Source organism: Alosa pseudoharengus, unplaced genomic scaffold (genome assembly GCF_046254945.1).
Source record: "Alosa pseudoharengus isolate Yale_2024_CS ecotype anadromous, Long Island Sound unplaced genomic scaffold, YU_APseudo_1.1 YU_APseudo_1.1_scf_11, whole genome shotgun sequence".
Classification (NCBI taxonomy): Eukaryota; Metazoa; Chordata; class Actinopteri; order Clupeiformes; family Clupeidae; genus Alosa; species Alosa pseudoharengus.
In genome coordinates, this window is record NW_027468576.1 from 16244876 (window position 1) to 16263057 (window position 18182).

General features: G+C 44.9%; 1 protein-coding gene across 3 annotated transcripts in view; it reads left to right on the plus strand.

Moving 5' to 3' along the window:
• The window catches only part of usp24 (ubiquitin specific peptidase 24), a 58447-nt gene extending 40356 nt beyond the window's left edge, over nucleotides 1-18091 (plus strand). For 2 of the 3 annotated variants that reach the window (XM_076278125.1, XM_076278126.1), the window contains exons 44-67: nucleotides 741-866; nucleotides 1001-1099; nucleotides 1431-1513; nucleotides 3348-3489; nucleotides 4044-4163; nucleotides 4676-4896; nucleotides 5686-5810; nucleotides 6444-6585; nucleotides 6880-7030; nucleotides 7140-7235; nucleotides 7348-7451; nucleotides 7807-7920; nucleotides 9458-9665; nucleotides 9832-9921; nucleotides 10760-10862; nucleotides 11126-11244; nucleotides 11407-11520; nucleotides 12425-12490; nucleotides 12591-12657; nucleotides 12981-13059; nucleotides 13181-13256; nucleotides 13395-13481; nucleotides 13593-13703; nucleotides 13948-14077. In XM_076278125.1, the coding sequence (XP_076134240.1) occupies nucleotides 741-866; nucleotides 1001-1099; nucleotides 1431-1513; nucleotides 3348-3489; nucleotides 4044-4163; nucleotides 4676-4896; nucleotides 5686-5810; nucleotides 6444-6585; nucleotides 6880-7030; nucleotides 7140-7235; nucleotides 7348-7451; nucleotides 7807-7920; nucleotides 9458-9665; nucleotides 9832-9921; nucleotides 10760-10862; nucleotides 11126-11244; nucleotides 11407-11520; nucleotides 12425-12490; nucleotides 12591-12657; nucleotides 12981-13059; nucleotides 13181-13256; nucleotides 13395-13481; nucleotides 13593-13703; nucleotides 13948-14010 (2706 nt within the window). In that variant the 3' untranslated portion in view covers nucleotides 14011-14077. Of the gene's footprint in view, nucleotides 1-740; nucleotides 867-1000; nucleotides 1100-1430; nucleotides 1514-3347; nucleotides 3490-4043; nucleotides 4164-4675; nucleotides 4897-5685; nucleotides 5811-6443; nucleotides 6586-6879; nucleotides 7031-7139; nucleotides 7236-7347; nucleotides 7452-7806; nucleotides 7921-9457; nucleotides 9666-9831; nucleotides 9922-10759; nucleotides 10863-11125; nucleotides 11245-11406; nucleotides 11521-12424; nucleotides 12491-12590; nucleotides 12658-12980; nucleotides 13060-13180; nucleotides 13257-13394; nucleotides 13482-13592; nucleotides 13704-13947; nucleotides 15159-15234 lie in introns of those variants that run through there. The other variant, XR_012985926.1, reaches the window with a different exon arrangement.
• Nucleotides 18092-18182: the final 91 nt, after the last annotated feature.

An 18182-nucleotide genomic window follows, 5' to 3' on the forward strand; every position in this document is an offset into this window, starting at 1 on the left:
CTCTCCAGTAGATGGGGACAGACACTATGGAACTGAGGCCGTGCATTCATGTCTCAGGATATACCATCGTTTTAATGTTCTAGACACCACAGATACATGGAGACACAACCAGGTAGTGGTGTTCATTCAATAGACATGGTTGCATTCTTTACACTAATGTGCAATAAGGGACTGATATATTTGTACACGTAAAGTTTCACCCTGTCTGTAATTAGATAAAGAAATAGTCCATGCATCTTCCCAGTCTGACTGGAACAGATGTCAGTCATTAGGGCCAACCCTGTATGACTTATGTTTGTGGGTAGTGTGAAACAAAAGTGAAGAACTTGCTAGAATGTCTAGTCATAGGCTGTGCGGAAAATGACAGAAGAACATTCTCACTCTTGACCTTGCCGCTGGCTACCAGTATGTGAAACGCATTCCACTCTTATCAGCTAGAACGGCTAGTAACAAGATTAAGTTTAACAGCTCAAGATCAGAAACTTTCTGGACAGGGAATAAAATAATGAAAGAAGAATGCAAATGGTAAATAGTGTGAAAAGTGTATACAGTAGTTAGAAGTATAATTCCAGGCTGTGTGAGTGTGATGATCTGGGGCTGCATGAGTGCAGAAGGGCCTGGGGAGCTTACTTAGAGATGGCAACATGAAGCCCTATTGAATGCCTCATTTTTTATGGATTGTCTTTTGCATATTTTTAATGTGTGTGTGTGTGTGTCTTTGTGTGTGTGTGTTTTTCCAGGCTTTCCTATCAATCGAGGACGACACCGAGAACCCGGAGGAGAGTGTGTTCTGTCAGGTCCAGTCTCTGTTTGGGCATCTGATGGAGAGCAAACTGCAGTACTACGTCCCAGAAAACTTCTGGAAGGTAATGTCTGAATAACATGTCTGACCAGCTGAGTAAATTATCCCGTGGCCCCAGTCCTTCTCCCAACACACTACCAAAGGAGGCACTGAAGTGCTGCTGGTGAGTGAGTGTTGTGTCTGTTGCCTTTGTTGCAGATATTTAAGATGTGGAATAAGGAGCTGTATGTGCGTGAGCAGCAGGATGCCTACGAGTTCTTCACCAGTCTGGTGGACCAGCTGGACGAACACCTGAAGGTACAACACACACACACACACAGACACACACACACACACACACACACACACACACAGAGAGAGAGAGAGACAGACAGACACAGCAGTATCTTCAGTCACACCAGCTGAGCGACTGATTGGCTTTAGTAGCCTGCTTCCCTTGTATATCTGCGTGCATGTCCCAACAGTGATGTACAGTTCTGTTCTGTTCTATGTCCATGTTCAAATATTTCGCAACAACACTATGAGTTTTATGCAGAGATCACACAGCAGGCAGGCACACCTTAATTAAAGCAGGCATCTATCAACCGTAAATCCTGCCCAAACAAATCTGTATTTATTTTCTGTTCAGAAAATTGGACGGGAACAGATCTTCAAGAACACTTTCCAGGGCATTTTCTCCGACCAGAAGATCTGCAAAGACTGTCCACACAGGTGAGTGAAGGAGTGGGCACAGAGGGACACTGCAATCATACTGCAATCATGGTTTACACCAGGGGTCTCAAACTCAAATGAGCGGGGGGCCAATTCTGCCAACGTCATCTGATTGGAGGGCCGGCTATTTCTGAAAATGCAATGTTCTTTTTTTCAAATACCACACAAAACTGCAAACAGAAAGTGCAAGTGTTTTTATCTAGTTTTAGACACCTGCTAGCAACCTTAGCTTATAAATAAAATAATGAATATAAAATAATAAATATTAATACAAATGATAAAACAAATGAAAAGCATAAAAACAGGTATGTGTGTGTTTCACACCAAAAACTTTTTTAAACCTGGCAAACTATAGGCGTCAGGGTTAAGAAAGCAACATCATTGGATTTTTATATCAAAATTTCAAAAGGCCATGGCTTGAAAGTGGTCAGAGATAAAGTCCTACTGTAAAAGTAAAAATCTTTGAGTAAAACAAAAGTTTATGAAGGGGGGTAAATTTACCCATCTAATTTGCTACTGGATGGCAAGCACCTCAAATAATGCACCTTTCAGTAAATAAGCTACTGGATGAACATATTTGAGAAGGTTTACTTTCCTTTTTTCATATTACCCACATAACAAATTAACAGGAAAACACCTAAGATGTATACCAACACCTAAGATGTATAGGCTATGGTTTCTAAACCACAAGGCCTACAATAAAGTATTCTGGTCAAATCAGTTCCTATCGCGGGTAATCTGAGTACCCAGAAGTTTGCATCATATTGCGGGTGACTTTGTAGTTTAGAGCCCTATTTCTACTAGCCCTGCTGTCTGTACCACGTCCATTACGGACACTATCATCAGGATTACCACTGCAACCTCCAAGCTATGTTGGGCAGAGGGTCGAAATAAGCATGGTATGCTTAGTGGACACCGTCGTATACACGCAGACGCACCTCCATTCAATAGACGATCGATCATAATCTCCAAAAGGATATTCTCCTTCAGATTTAGAATAGGTGAATAACATAGCCTACCTAAGACTTCATCACACGTAAACGTTTTTCAACATTTTGTGTAGGCCTGCTTAATTTCTGCTTCAATTTATGCAACACTATGGCCTGCATCGCTTCCGCATCATTACAAATGCACGTCTTTGTGTTTCTCGCGTGTAATAAAAGTATTTCCTGAAAACTTTGCGCAGCGATTTTGGGTTTGAATGAAGCTCTGGATGTCTAGCACATAGTGGAGCAGAGCAGAGTACAAATGAGATTTGTCACCGTACTTGGAACTATTGTCTATTTTAATCAGTATCGTTGTTTGTCGCAATAAAAAGTCTCAAGGGCCGGATTACGTTATTATTTTGACATACGTCGCGGGCCGGAATTGGGCCGGACGCGGGCCGGGTGTTTGAGACCCCTGGTTTACACATTCCAGCAGATTATGTGGTGTAGAGAAAAAATATTCTAAAGGCCTTTGCACACGAAAATGTTTTTTCGATCCATCAAGTACAGAAACCTCATTCGCTGACATTAAATGGATTAAAACAAATGCAGTAAATCGAAAATCTGTTCCAAAAATATTTTTGATGGATGTGAGATTCAGCGTGAAAATGTGACGGACACAACATGGTAATGTAATGTTATTTATTTTTCAATCATTCGACAATTTCAGACAAACAATAAGGACTCGGTGTGCAAAGGCCTTAATCGTTGTTATATCTTGTCAGCTTCCAATATTCAAATACAGCATGTTAATTAGCGTATTCATTCATTCACCTGGACTGTAGTAGTAGTGGTGATATTTGGTGATATTTGCTGGTGGTTGACCCTGCTGACCTGACCCTGGGCAGGTATGAGCGGGAGGAGACATTCATGGCACTGAACCTGGGGGTGACGTCCTGCCAGAGCCTGGAGATCTCCCTGGACCAGTTTGTCAGGGGAGAGGTGCTAGAGGGCAGCAACGCCTACTACTGCGAGAAGTGCAAGGAGAAGGTAACTCAGCACCTCGGCTGAGGTGGCCCCCACTGTGTGTCTGTGTGTGTATCTGTGTGTGTGTGTGTGCGTTGGTGTCTGTGCTTGTTTGTGTGTGTGTGTCTGTATCTGCATGTGTGTATGTGTTGGTGTGTGTGTCTGTATCTGTGTGTGTGTGTGTGTGTGCATGTGTTGGTGTCTGTGCTTGTTTGTTTGTGTGTGAGCATGCATGTGTGTATACGTTTGTGTCAGTGCTTTTTTGTCTGTTTGTGTGTGTGTGTGTGTGTGTGTGTGTGTGTGTGTGTGTGTGTGTGTGTGTGTGTGTGTGTGTGTGTGTGTGTGTGTGTGTGTGTGTGTGTGTGTGTGTGTGTGTGTGTGTGTGTGTGTGTGTGTGTGTGTGTGTGTGTGTGTGTGTTTGTGTGTGTGCGCGTGCATGTGTGTGTTTGTGTTGGTGTCTGTGCTTGTGTTTTGTGTAGGGGTGTGTGAGTTTGGCTTTGAATGTGTCTATGCCTGCAAGCCTGGTTTTGTGTATGTGTGTATGGATGGTGTTACTAACTGACCATTCCCTGTCCCAGAGAACCACAGTGAAGCGCACCTGCATCAAGTCCCTGCCCAGTGTGCTGGTCATCCACCTGATGCGCTTCGGCTTCGACTGGGAGAGCGGACGCTCCATCAAATACGACGAGCAGATTCGGGTGAGAACCCAACTTCCTGTTTCCGACGTACAGAGCCGAAGAGCTCACCCCCAGGCCTTTGGGTCCGATGTGGAGAATGCAGCTGTGGTTGCTGATGACCACTCATGAAGATCCCAATGCCCTCTGTGCTGTGATCTAGTTTCTCAAAAAGACAACGTCAAAGCTTCTAGCAACTTTTGTGTTGTTCGTCATAGTAAAGGTTCTTCCATACTGCTAAAGGCAACTTTAAGGACAACTATAACTATAACAATGAACAATATGAACTGATCCACACTGACCAGAACAGTAAGGAAAGCCTGATTATAGTTATTGTGGATGGGCTTGGGCAAAGAGTTGTAATCATTGTGTGCTCTCTCTTTCTTTCTCTCTCTCTCCCTCTCTCTCTCCCTCTCTCCCTCTTTCTTTCTCTGTGACTTTCTCTCTCTCTCCCTCTCTCTCATGCTCTCTCCCTCTTTCTTTCTCTGTGACTCTCTCTCTCTCTCTCTCTCTCTCTCTCTCTCTCTCTCTCTCAGTTCCCCTGGGTGTTGAACATGGAGCCGTACACAGTGTCCGGCATGGCCCGGCAAGACTCGAGCGCCGACCACGGCGAGAACGGCCGCGGCGGCGAGGCCTCGGGCGGCTCCTCCCCCCGGAAGAAGGTCACCATCTCGGAGAACTACGAGCTTGTGGGCGTGGTGGTGCACAGCGGCCAGGCCCACGCCGGACACTACTACTCTTTCATCAAGGACCGCCGGTGGGTCTCCCAGCACAGCCTCTCTTCTTTGGCACACCACACCACTCACTCACTCCGCTCATGTTGGGATGGGTGTTTTAGTACTTGTAAATGACAAGTGATGAGTGTGTGTCTCTCTGTACACTGACCATGTCTGAAGCAGTTACCAGGAGTAGCCATGAGATCGTGATAGGGTTCTCAGTCAGCATGTAGGTGTTATCGTATAACACATAGTTATTTAGGTAGTCTGGGTTAAGCACAGGCAGATCTTTTGTGGATGTCCAGGTGGAAACTAAGTGACATGAAAAGACTTACCTGGCTGTCATTGAACTGTTCCGTTTAACTTGACTGAGGATAGAATTTAGTGGTCAAGGTGAAGGAGGAGGGAGGGCAAAGTGGAAAGCAGGTTAGAGGGGTTTTTATACTCCTGCTTGGTCTGCCCGCCTAGATAAATAACATCTTATGTGAGCCATGTTGGATGGGGGTACACACACACACACACACGCACACACTCCTGGTTTTGGCTGCTGTTTTTATGGAGGGGTCTGCAAAAACCATCAAACCAGATCCAGATGTCTGGCATCCAAACCGCTTTAACAAATAATAATCAAAAACACAAGGCAAGGCAGGCATCTGATGAATGCAGGAATGTGGAAACCCTCCACAAAACTGGCCTACATTTTTGCGCCTGTCTCCACTAACAAATATTTCTCCACTACTTTATGTGATGGTTTCTCTTCTGTCTCCTAATATTTTTATTTCTTTTATTTTTCCTGTCCTCTCCCCCTCCATGCTGTTGTCCACTCTTAGGGGCTGTGCTCGAGGGCGCTGGTACAAGTTCAACGATAACGTGGTGGAGGAGTTTGACATGAATGATGAGACCCTGGAGTACGAGTGCTTTGGAGGAGAGTACAGGCCCAAAGTGTATGACCAGTGTAAGTCCCCCCCCCCCCCTCTCTCTCTCTGCCTCTCTCTCTCTCTCTCTGCCTCTCTCCATCTCCCTCTTGAACAGTGAGTCACAGCCAAGTGGCATTGCATCTGGGGAAGCCTTTCCATCTGGTCAACTGACAGTTTCCAGATGGACACACAGATTAGGAAAAGCATTTAGCACAGCGCATGGGTAGTCACATCAATACTGCCTTTGAATGCTCAACACTATCGTACTTAGTGTCATTCTTTGCCAATTGACTGGGAAGAACAACAGAACTACCGATACTTACTGTTCAACCATGATGCTAGTTGTTATTGATGTCATTGATGCTAGTTTGTTGTGTGACATCTCTTCATGACTGTACTAAATTCTATAAGGTGGTACCTAGAAATAATGTATCACAAGCATTTCATAGATCTTGTTTAGTTATTAATTAATCTATGTTTGTTTGTTTGTTTGTTTATTTATTGGTTCATTTATTTATTTCAGTTATTCATCAATTATATTTATTATGCCATGAAATAGCCAGAGGTGCTGATCATTAAACACGGCACTCCATTGTAGATGCATGAATATTAGTTTGTATGAAGCGGACAGCAGACCTTCCTAACTCCACCGCTGTGCCTCTCCCATGCAGCTAACCCGTACCCGGACGTGCGGAGGCGATACTGGAACGCCTACATGCTCTTCTACCAGCGCATCTCCGACCAGAACTCCCCGGTGTTGCCCAAGAAGAGCCGGGTCAGCGTCATGAGACAGGAAGCCGAGGATCTCACCCTGTGAGTGTCCCGCATCACTTCCTGTTGTGGTGCATGGATATCAGCCTTGCCACCAGTTTCACAGTGTTTGGTTCAAACAGATGTTCCACATCAAGCATGACAAAAACATGAATACTGGTTGTGTTCAGCTGATCATGAATTTCATGCGATTTGTTTGCATTGCATCTGTCTACTGATGTCTACTGACACACTGAAATATGCTTTAGGTCTGTTTTTTTTCTGTTCACTATGGAGTGATGCATTTTCTTTCCTTTTTTGTAACACCATGGATGCTATTTCCCCCCCTCCCCCCAGGTCGGCCCCCTCCTCCCCTGAGATCTCCCCCCAGTCCTCCCCACGGCCCCCCAGGGCCAACAACGACCGGCTGACCCTCCTGACACGCCTGGTGAGGAAGGGCGAGAAGAAGGGCCTGTTTGTGGAGAAGATGCCCGCTTGGATCTACCAGGTAGCCCTCTCACGACTGGAAAGAGCCACGTTACCATTTAGCTGCTTCATACGAGCCAGGTGTGAACGCGCCCTCACTAACTCCTGTGTCCTGGATGTTTTGCTCACAGATGGTGAGGGACGAGAACCTGCGCTTCATGAAGAACCGAGACGTGTACAACCCAGACTACTTCAACTTCACCCTCTCCCTGGCCTCAGTCAACGCTGTAAGTGGCTCACCGAGACACGCAACACTAGAAATGACTCCGTAAATCATCTTTTTGCGATATCGACACGTTGTCATTGTTAACGTCATGTCAACCTCCACCCCCCCCACAGACCAAGCTGAAGCACCCCTCATACCAGGCCATGGCCACGGGCAGTCTGCAGCTGGCCGTCCACTTCCTCTTCCACACCTACCTGCGCACCAAAAAGAAACTCAGGTAGCTGGCGCAGCATCCAAACCCAACGCATTAGCAGTAGTGTCAATATGAAGTGTTACAGTGAGGTTGTATGCAGGCGGTATTGTCAGCAGAGAGATACAAAGGGAAAGAAGACACTGACTATATAAGACTGTTTACACTCATTAACATGCACTACTTATTGGCATTTCTTGGTTATTTGTTATTGTATAAGTATTGTTATAAGTGTATATCTTTATTTTGTGGTTACAGTAATATTAATTTCCTAGTATTTGAAGAAACCCTAACCCCTATAAATGTAAGAATTTCATTGTACTTGGTTTGCTGTACCTCTTACATGTGAGAAACTTTGTTGACCCATATCTGCCCCTCCTAGGGTGGACACTGAGGAGTGGATTGCCACGGTGGAGGTGCTGCTGTCCAAGAGCAGCGAGGCGTGCCAGTGGATGGCGCAGTACCTGGTGGGGCCCGAGGGCCGCGAGATCATCAAGTGAGTAGAACTCTCCGGAACGTCCTCCATTCACATGCTGTGCAGTGCAGTGGTGTCACAGTGTGATCATCAAGTGGGTGGAGCTCTCCGGAACATTCTACCATCTCAGTGCAGTGGTGTCACAGTGTGCTGGCATTACAGCACTCAGGCTTTCGGGTCGCAGAAGTTCATGTGTTACATAGAAGCTGTCGTTGTAATGCAACACAACAGGCAACAAAAATGTTTGTGTCTGCTACAAGATATATCAAAATGAAGTTGCCTTTGAGAGAGCAATCTGCTAGACACACACATACACACACACATACACACACACATACACACACACACACACACTCACACACCCTTCGTTTGTATTACCTATATACAAACACAGCCTCATGCATTAGTTGAGTGGTGCTGTCGTGGGGGCCCTCTGACCCCCCCAAAGCAAACACTGTCCCCGCCAGCCACTAAATCATTAGCACCTGTGTGGAGTAGTGGGTGCAGCGGCTGTCCTACGCTCCCATTGGCTGCGGCACCTCGGAAAGTGGGCCCTGGCCCTGGAATGTAAACATCTCGAGGCAGGAGGAGGCTCTGCGATGATGGAGGGAGAGAGTGTGCGGGTGAGGCGGTAGAACCTGACAATTAAAGCCCAACAATGTCTGCAGAAGCTAACGTCTCACCAGGGACTCGTTGGAGGAGGGGGGAACAACAACGCGAAGGGAAGGGGGGGGGGGGTCTGTGGCTCCTTGTTGCTCCTGATTGGCTGATGGAGATCGAACGTTGAGGCTGCCCTCCGATCACGCCATGCCTGTGTCAAGGCCAGGGAATGTGGAGGAGGGAATTATTTTACGAGCCTGACACACACACACACACACACACACACACACACACACACACACACACACACACACACACACACACACACACACACACACACGCGCACACACACACACGCGCACACACACACACACGCACGCACGCATACACTCCCGCTGTCTTTCTGGGTGGCCTTTCCAATAGAAGCAGCAGCAGCAGCAGCAATTCCACCAGGAGGAGTGAAACAATATTAGCAGTGGTGGTTTTCCACTCCATAGCTGGCTTGAGGCTTGGCCTTCCCTGCTTGTGACTGCAGATGATCTCTCGACATGCTCACTGTTGTGGTTCCGTTGCTGCCTGCCATGGTGGTTTACAGTAACACAACTCGGTCTTGTTCATTCAATGCTCATAATAATTCTATTGTTAGTGTTGTATAGTGTGAATCCACAATTGCTATACATTTTGTTTGGTGTATATTGTCTGTATTTTACTTCACAGTGTATGTTGTATGGAGGTCAAATCCATGACCTTGCCTTACCTGCAGATACAGCCAGGTGGACTACACCTGGGATTTACTAATTGTGTGTGTGTGTGTGTGTGTGTGTGTGTGTGTGTGTGTGTGTGTGTGTGTGTGTGTGTGTGTGTGTGTGTGTGTGTGTGTGTGTGTGTGTGTGTGTGTGTGTGTGTGTGTGTGTGTGTGTGTGTGTGTGTGTGTGTGTGTGTGTGTTTCTCCCTGCAGGATCTGTCTGCTGGAGTGTAGTGTGCGGGAGGTGCGTGTGGTGGTGGCCAACCTCCTGGAGAAGACCCTAGAGAGCGCCCTGCACTTCCAGGACCCCGGCCTGGACTGCCTGCTGGACGCGCTCCTCTCCCTCCTGGACAAGGACGTGCCCGAAAACTGCAAGAACTGCTCGCAGTACTTCTCCCTCTTTAGCAGCTTCGCCCAGAGGGTGAGGAGGGTGGTGTTGTGTCACTGCACTTGTTGCCATACCGCAACAGCCTCTAATGTTGACGTGTGTCTTCCTTTTTTGGGACACTGGTGGTGACTGAGACAGTAGACATTATTAGTCCTCGTTTGGTTAATGTGTGTGTGTTTGTGTGTGTTTGTATGTGCAGGGCGGAGAACCTTGTCAGCTGCTGCTGAAGCATGCTGCCTACCGCCGCATGCTCATCTTCCTGCTGGGACCCAACCGCCAGAACAACCAGGTACAGCAGGGGGCGCTCCAGCTGCAGCAAGCCTGAGAGAGCCCATCAACAGCACACACTTATTATTACCAGGCTGTGTTAGGCTGAGAGAGCCCATCAACAGCACACACTTATTATTACCAGGCTGTGTTAGGCTGAGAGAGCCCATCAACAGCACACACTTATTATTACCAGGCTGTGTTAGGCTGAGAGAGCCCATCAACAGCACACACTTATTATTACCAGGCTGTGTTAGGCTGAGAGAGCCCATCAACAGCACATACTTATTATTACCAGGCTGTGTTAGGCTGAGAGTGGCCCATCAACTAGGGTTGGGCAATGTCCCTTTAATTGGCATTTGACGATGTGTACAGTAAAACATTGCGATGGATGATGATGATGATATTGTCGGTGGGTGGGAGGTGAGTAAAGTCAACGCTAATTACCATATCTTAAAAGTACCAATTTTCGCCCCTTTCAGTCAGAAAAAAAAAATACTACAAAATAATATTGGATTGATGAACCTTGCATTTTTCAGTAGCCATAAATGGGTAGTGGTGGGTGCCCTATTTCCACCCACCCACTTGGCACATCAACGGTTAGACCGAGAATTCGCATCGCAAAATAAAAATTCCACTGGTGCTCCAAGCGGTTTTGTACACGCAACCTTAAAACACTGTTTACAGCTCTCTGAGTCACTGTACAATGTACCTGGCCTGGCCTAAAACATCAGGCTATTTTATGTAGTCTACAAGAGTTTGTGGCATTTCCCACTCACTTGGTGAGAGAGATGCTTGTGCGCCCACACAGTGCGCTGGTGGAGTTGAGTGTGAGTTGTGACCCGTGTTTCCTCCGGCAGAACCGGCGCTGGAGCTCGGCCCAGGCCCGCGAGTTCCTGCACCTGCACAACACGCTGGCCATGGTGGTGCTGCACACGGACCTGGGTTCCCACAGAACCGAGGGTAAGCGGCGTCGGACCTCGGAGTGGCAGGAGTGGGACATGGAGGGGGTAGTAGGCCTGGGTATTGTTTTTGCCTCAGTGCCTAATTCAGCTTAGTGTGTAAATAAGTGTATGTGTTTTAAAGTGTGTTTGTTAGTTTTTTTTTTTTTTAATCCATTCGGAGATTGTACACAATGCTATAGCAGTCTGACGTACGTGCGTGCATGTGTGTGCGTGCGTGTGTGTGTGTGAGCGCATGTTAACATGGTCTCTCTTCTCTTTCAGCTCCAGGTGTATACAAGTATACCTCATCCAGTAGCCCCGGTTCCGCCCCACTCCTTCCCCTCCACCCAGACATCAACACTCTGCTCTTCAAACCTGAGGGACAGCCATACCTGCTGGAGGTAAACTCACCTGCCTCTCACACCATAGTCATGACACCAAATACGGTCATATTATTTGAGTAACTTCCCCAATGCAAAAGGATAATTGATATTATAACTGGTTTAATCTGATATTAACTGTATTGGAGAGGTTCAATGAAATTATAATGTGTGTGTGTCTAGGTGATGTTTGCCATGCGGGAGCTGTCAGGTCCCCTGACTTTCCTCATCGACATGATCACGTATAGCTGCTTCTGTAATGAGCCTTTCTCTCTGGGAGTGCTGCAGCTGCTTAAGGTAACTCAGGCCACTGAGAACGTCTCATCTCATCTCATTATCAGAGGTCATTTAATCCTCGACACGCCACGGCGGTTTATGGTGATTGTATTACAGCTAAGGCGTGTTAAGCATTAGGGGTGTCACGATTCTCCAAATCCTCGATTCGATGTAATTTTCGATTTTAAAGCCACGATTTGATTCGATTTTCGATCTTTTTTAAATATTACTATTAATGCATTCCTTATATGTTATTTACTCTTTTTGGCCTTTTCTTTTTCGGGGGGCTTTTATTTTGAAACTGCTTTGAAACCGTTCCAACCGCGAGGTTGTAATGTAAACAGAACAAACTTTAGGCTAAAACAGAGACGTGAACATAGTAAAATGAAACAACACAGAATGTTAATTTGATTGTTTCAGCACACTCTGAAGAGACCCAAGGTTAGTGTTCATGGAATATGTACTTATAAATGTGCATTTTAAGCCTTAAAGTGACTTTGGACTGTAATTAGATAATCTTTTCACTTGCTAAGTTGAGTAGGCTAAGTTAGTTTTAATTGACGTGAATGAACGAATACTTCCACACCGGTGATTTCAAAGTAGCAAGAGGGGCTTTGATTTCGGTAGGTTGATGTGTAGGCCTATATTTTAACTGGCTGCAGCCTAAAATTAGAGGAGTGTTGACGCACAGTTCAGCACGTGCATGTGTGTTTGTGCGTCTTGGCATACTGTACATGCTGGACGTGACATTGGGGGTGTGGCTGCATCGTCGATTCTACTTTTAAGTTCGAAGTTCGAGATTGAGATGTAATTTCGATCGATTTCGAAATAAAATCGAAATCGTGACACCCTTATTAAGCATGATGTGAACTGGGGTATATCCTAGACCACTTCTGACGGCATGTTTTGTTTGTTGTGCTTACAGAACCAGCTGGAGACTGCTCCTCCACACGAGCTCAAGAACGTCTTCCAAATGCTTCAGGAGATCCTGGTTAGAGCTGTTTATTGGAACACTCGTGTCTGGTAGCAGTGATTAAGTCTGTCTTACTATTGAGATGTACACGTTTGTAATCATTTTTTGTGTTTCTCAGATGGTGGAGGATCCATTGCAGGCCAGAAGACTGAAGTTTGCATTTGAATCTGACAAGGGGTTGCTGGGTATGTATAAGAAAATACTAACGATACTAATACTATGTTGAAATATGTCTGTCTGTTGCATTTGAAGTTACATTTGTAAATGGGGAGGAAACTGGTCTAGGCTTTCTTATGTATCCTTTTGAATTGGAAGGTATTTTTATTTTTTTCCTTTTGAATTGGAAGGTAATTTTACCTCCCATTGTAGGTGACTGAATGACAAAATATAAAAAAGATTATCCTATTTGCAAGTTTACACGTCACTGTCTTTACTCCTGAATCCTCTAGTAAGGGCTGATCAAGTGTGATTCATGTGCTAACATGCCCTTGTATTCTCCTCTTCTCAGCACTGATGCACCAGAGCAACAATGTAGATAGCAGTCGCTGCTACCAGTGTGTCAAGTTCCTGGTTACCTTGGCCCAGAAGTAAGGAGTTGGTCCTTTGTTCTCAGATTCATGGCGTTACTTTAATTCACAATACCTGCAATGGTTTTATGCGTGTGTGTGTGTGTGTGTGTGTGTGTGTGTGTGTGTGTTTGTATTTTAGGTGCGCTCCAGCAAAAGACTATTTTAAGGAGTTGTCTGGTCACTGGAGCTGGGCGGTTCAGTGGTTACAGAAAAAGGTCAGGCAATGGAGCCTTTCGCTTTACGTACCTACAGGCATCAGTACCTGTGCAGTGCAGTTTGCTTTTCTTCTGTAGTGACGGACATTGTTTGTCCTAACTGTTTTTTTTCCCCCTCTGTCTGCCGTTGATCTGCAGATGTCTGAGCATTACTGGACCCCTCAAAGTAACGTCTCTAATGAGACCTCCACTGCCAAAACCTTCCAGCGCACCATCTCTGCACAGGTCAGCCTTTGACCTTAGTACTCGCCCCACTTCATGCAAATTAACTTTACAAATGTGTCTGAAATGTTAAAAATATTTTGTTGTACTGTGTGTGTGTGTGTGTGAGTGTAGGACACGCTGGCCTATGCCACAGCCCTCCTGAATGAGAAGGAGCAGTCAGGAAGCAGTAACGGCTCCGATGGCAGCCCAGCCAATGAGAACTCAGACCGTAGCCTCAGACAGGTACGTCTGCAGGAATGGGGGTCTCTCACATGGTTTGACCCACAGTATAACTCAGCTCGATTAGAAGGATTCTAGCTTATACTTATATTCTTACACTTATAATTCCTTTGACTGATACTTTTATCCAAACTTGACTTGCATTGATACCTGTTTAGAATGCTATTATTTACTGTTGATAGATAAACTCAAAGAAATAAATTGGACTCACTTCCTAACCTAGTCTTTCTTCTCTGTATTTCCCCAGGGCTCCGAGTCTCCCATGATGTTGGGTGACTCCAAGAGTGACCTAGAGGACGTCGACCCCTAACCGCTTTTCTCAGCGTTCAGGGGTGTGATTTATTTTTTCGAAAGCAAAAAAAAAAAAAAGAAAAGAAGCATAAACAATCCCTCCAATGGAGAGACATTGTGGCTTCAAGCAGCCAATCAAAAGACTGTGTTTGACCTCCAGCAGCAGACAGATTAAAAAAAATAATAATGGAGGAAGCAGACAAAGCGACACAGCCAATCAGAACACTGAACTTCTGTTGCCCCAGTGATGCTGGAAACGTTTTCGACCCTAGACGGTCAACACCAACAGACACCATGCTGTTCTGGATTAGATTAATCACCAATCACTATATCTGACCATTTGTGGGCTACAACATTGTTGATTTTTTTTTCCTCAAGCAAAAAGTGTTTAGTAGAACACCAATGAAATCAGCTCTTATTGCTTATTTTGCCCTTTTAATATCTCACACTAGAACTACAGGATGAAAACAGGGGCTTCTTTTAAAAAAAAAAACTAAAAAAAAAACAAATCGGCAAGTGTGCACATTTGCCAATGTAATTAAACAGATACTATTCACGATAATGTAAAGATATGTCACAGGGGAAATTTCAAATGTAAAAAAATAATAATATTTTTTAAAGTATCCTAACGCTCCTTTGAGTGTCTGTTCAAAATTGATGAGGTGCTGCTTAGTTCCTTTCAATGCGAGGGGGAACTTAACTGGTGTCTTTCGAAAGTCCAACAATATAGCAAAGCATTTTTTTTTCCTTCTTTTTCAACCTGGTATTTGTTTAATGCACTTTATGGTCAAAGGAAGGCAGTGAATAGGAATGGAAGGTCACTGTAATCGAGACATATATTTTTCTTTCTTTCTTTTCTTCTGTACTGGTCGCAGTGTGGTTTCAGAGCTCTTGCCAGTTTCTCTGCCTAGTTTGGTTTTAGCCCCACTGAGAGAGAGCAGCAGACGTTTCTCAGCCTCGGCTCCGCAGCCCTTGAGACTACCTGCACACCTGTGTACCTGCCCGAGTACCCAAACAACACCACCGACACAGCACACCAAAAATCAACCTTGCTATCCCAGGATTCCACATGTCACATACTGTAGCATACAAACGAAGTGGCCAAACAGTGAGTGGACAGCCTTGGAGATTGAGTGGCATGCAAGCACTGCAGCTGCTTGCAGTCAGGTAACCAGAAGTGGAAATGATTGATATATATATATATATATATATATATATATATATATTTCTCCACTATATATAGAGAGAGGAAAAATCCCAACAATCTAGACCACTGGAGGAAGTGATGACGTTATGATCCCTTTTTCCACTACATATTCCCACCTATACTGGAGCTCGAAGAGTTGGATAGAACTTTCCAGAATGACGAGCAGCGACATGGACTTCCGCTGGACTGACTGACATTTTTCCTTGAGTTTGGTGTTTCTTTTTTGAGTTCCAATACATTGACGGAATGGCTTGATTCAGTTATTGAAGGGATTTTCTTTTCCTTTGTTGCTTTCTTTTTCTGTTTCTATGCCTTACACTGCCCGTGGAAAGGAAGAGGGCTGACATTTCTCATGCTTTGCATTAGCTTGGTCAAAGCCAGTCAAGTTGCTCAGAGCGCCTCTTTAGGAGATATGAAACATAGATGCCAGTTGAAGTACCCATCATCCCTCACTTCCCACAGGACAAAAACCACATATTCGCTCTTGAGTCGCTCTTCAGATGGATTTCTTTTGGGTTATTTCTGGCCTAATGACAATGTTCACCCTCTCCATGCAGCACAACACACACACACACACACACACACACACACACACACACACACACACCGACACGCAGATACACAAAGAAAGAGCTGCTTTTGATACCGTGCTTAATGACCTCGTGTTGAAATCTTTGACATCAACAGGCCTCTTACTTCAGTTCTCTCGTCTTACAGGGCTTTTCCATAGCCAATTTAGAGTGAAGCGTTTGGTTTTAGGAGGACAAGTGGTAGTCATATCAGAGGTCACAAGTGTGCATACTCATGCACACACATACACACAATCACACTCACACACGTACTGCCATAAGCTTTAACTTTTTTATATCATTCAGGGGTGGTGGATTTGCCATTTGCCAACTGTTTTTCTTTTGTTTTGTTTTTGGGTGTTTTTTGCAGTTTACTTGATGCTTATTCTGTCTTTTTCTTTTGTTTGTTTTTTTTCCCCTTCTTTTTTTTATTTTTTGTTTGTTTTTGTCTGCCTTATTCTGCGCAGTAAAGAGAGGGAGAGGGTGGAAAAGGCGTTCACCCGGACTGCTCTCCACCGAGCCCTCAAGTGCCTTTACCCCAGAACACCACCACGCCACAGCTGCAAGTCTGTGGTCCTCCCTAGCACACTCATAACCGTATTACACACACACACACACACACACTTCCACCACCAACACCACATAGCTCATCAGACTGTAGAAACATGATTACCCAGTAGATTAGCATTAGAAGAACATTGCCACAGACTGTTGGGTGCCACGCGCTCAGAAACAAGTTTCCTTTTTCTTCTGTCCTGGAGAGGGTGCTGCTGACTTTGTTGTTGCTTTGCCACACAGTAGTTTACTCCTTACCACCATTTCATTTTTTTTTTACGTTTTAAGTGCAAGGACCTAAAGCAAACCATGTATCAGCTCTCCCTTGAATGAACAACACTTAACAGGTTTTGTTCCTTTGTCTTAACCTATCAAATTCATGAATGCTGTGGAAGGAGATCTAGTAGCTGTGCTTTTCTTTTTTTATTTTTTTAAGGAGAAGTGATCTTGTGCTGTAATGAACCTCGTTTGAAAAGCGTGTCCAGTTGTCTGCCTCTTACCAGTGAATGTGGGTTTTTTGTTTGTTTGTTTGTTTATGTCCCTTCTCTTGCTGCCTCGCTGTCGCATGTGTATCAGTGAATGTATGTGTGAGTTACCTCGTATTCAGGGTATCACCGAGTGACATATTGGAACACCAAAACGCTTCCCCTGAAACAATCACTAGAACTAAGTGTACAAACCTTTCTGGACAAGCAACTATTTGGCATAACTCATTTTTAGTGTCAGAATGCTTTTTTTCTGATTTGTATCTGAAAAGCTTTCTAGGACGGTTAGGCTAAATAGTCACTGTGGCCTACACTGCTTTTATCCTACAACGTCTCCGCCAAGTGATGTCGGCCTAACTGCAACTATATGATCCTTGTCCTTTATCACTCTCCTGGACAGAATGCACTTTTTTGAACTACATCCCGACACTGCAAATAGTCTAGAGTATAGCTTCCCATGAGCTTATGGACGTGAGATGGGTTTTTCTTTTTATTATAGACACCTATGAAAATCGTCAGACTTTATTTTTGTATTTTCCCTTTGTTCGTCCCATCAGTGGCTTTCTGGTGGTTGCGATAATCGTTGATTGAGTTTCAAAGCTCAGAGTTCACTACTGCTGTGCCTTGACCAGAGGCATGTTTTTGTTATTATTTCTTTCCCTTTGACACACTCACACATACGCACACACATACGAGTTCCCCCTCTCTCACAGACGGACACCTCAGCATCAGCTGTGTGCGGTCTTGTCCGTGGTCAGAGCCGCCACAAACCTGCGTCAGCTGCAGTGACGAACATCTCGTCAGTCTGAGCCAAGTTCAAATTAGTGTGCCAAGGACTAGGAGTTCCTCCCCGACTGAAGACGGGTTCATGTGAGACAAAGCCGAATCTGCTGACCCGCTAAAAGAGACGGACGTGAGGGGCCTGGGGCAGACAGTTACAAAAGCGCTAAAGCTCTAACGTGTCGCCTCTTGACTCCTTGTTGTTCTTCCTTTTTTTTTTTTTTACTGCCCCTCTTGCGCCTGTAGTTCTTCTCCTAAGGGTTCTGGAGGGTCTCCTGGATTTTTAAAAATCGGGTGAAGGGGAGGGGGTTGAAGCCTATACGGGTTTTTATTGAATGCTTCAGTTCCTCAGCTTTGAGCATCCACCTGTATGCTGGAAGTCTGAACGTTCTGAAGTGACAATTCTGTTAATGCATGTTAAAACCGCGTTTTAATTTGTACATCAGAGTTTGATTATGGGAATATTTGATATAAAAAAATAAAACTGGAATGCTCAACCTTTTATACACAGAGTTTTTTTTTCTCATTTATGCCATTTTGGGCATTTAAAAATGACCAACCAGTTAAGAAACCAGCTTTTAATGTTTAAGAATAG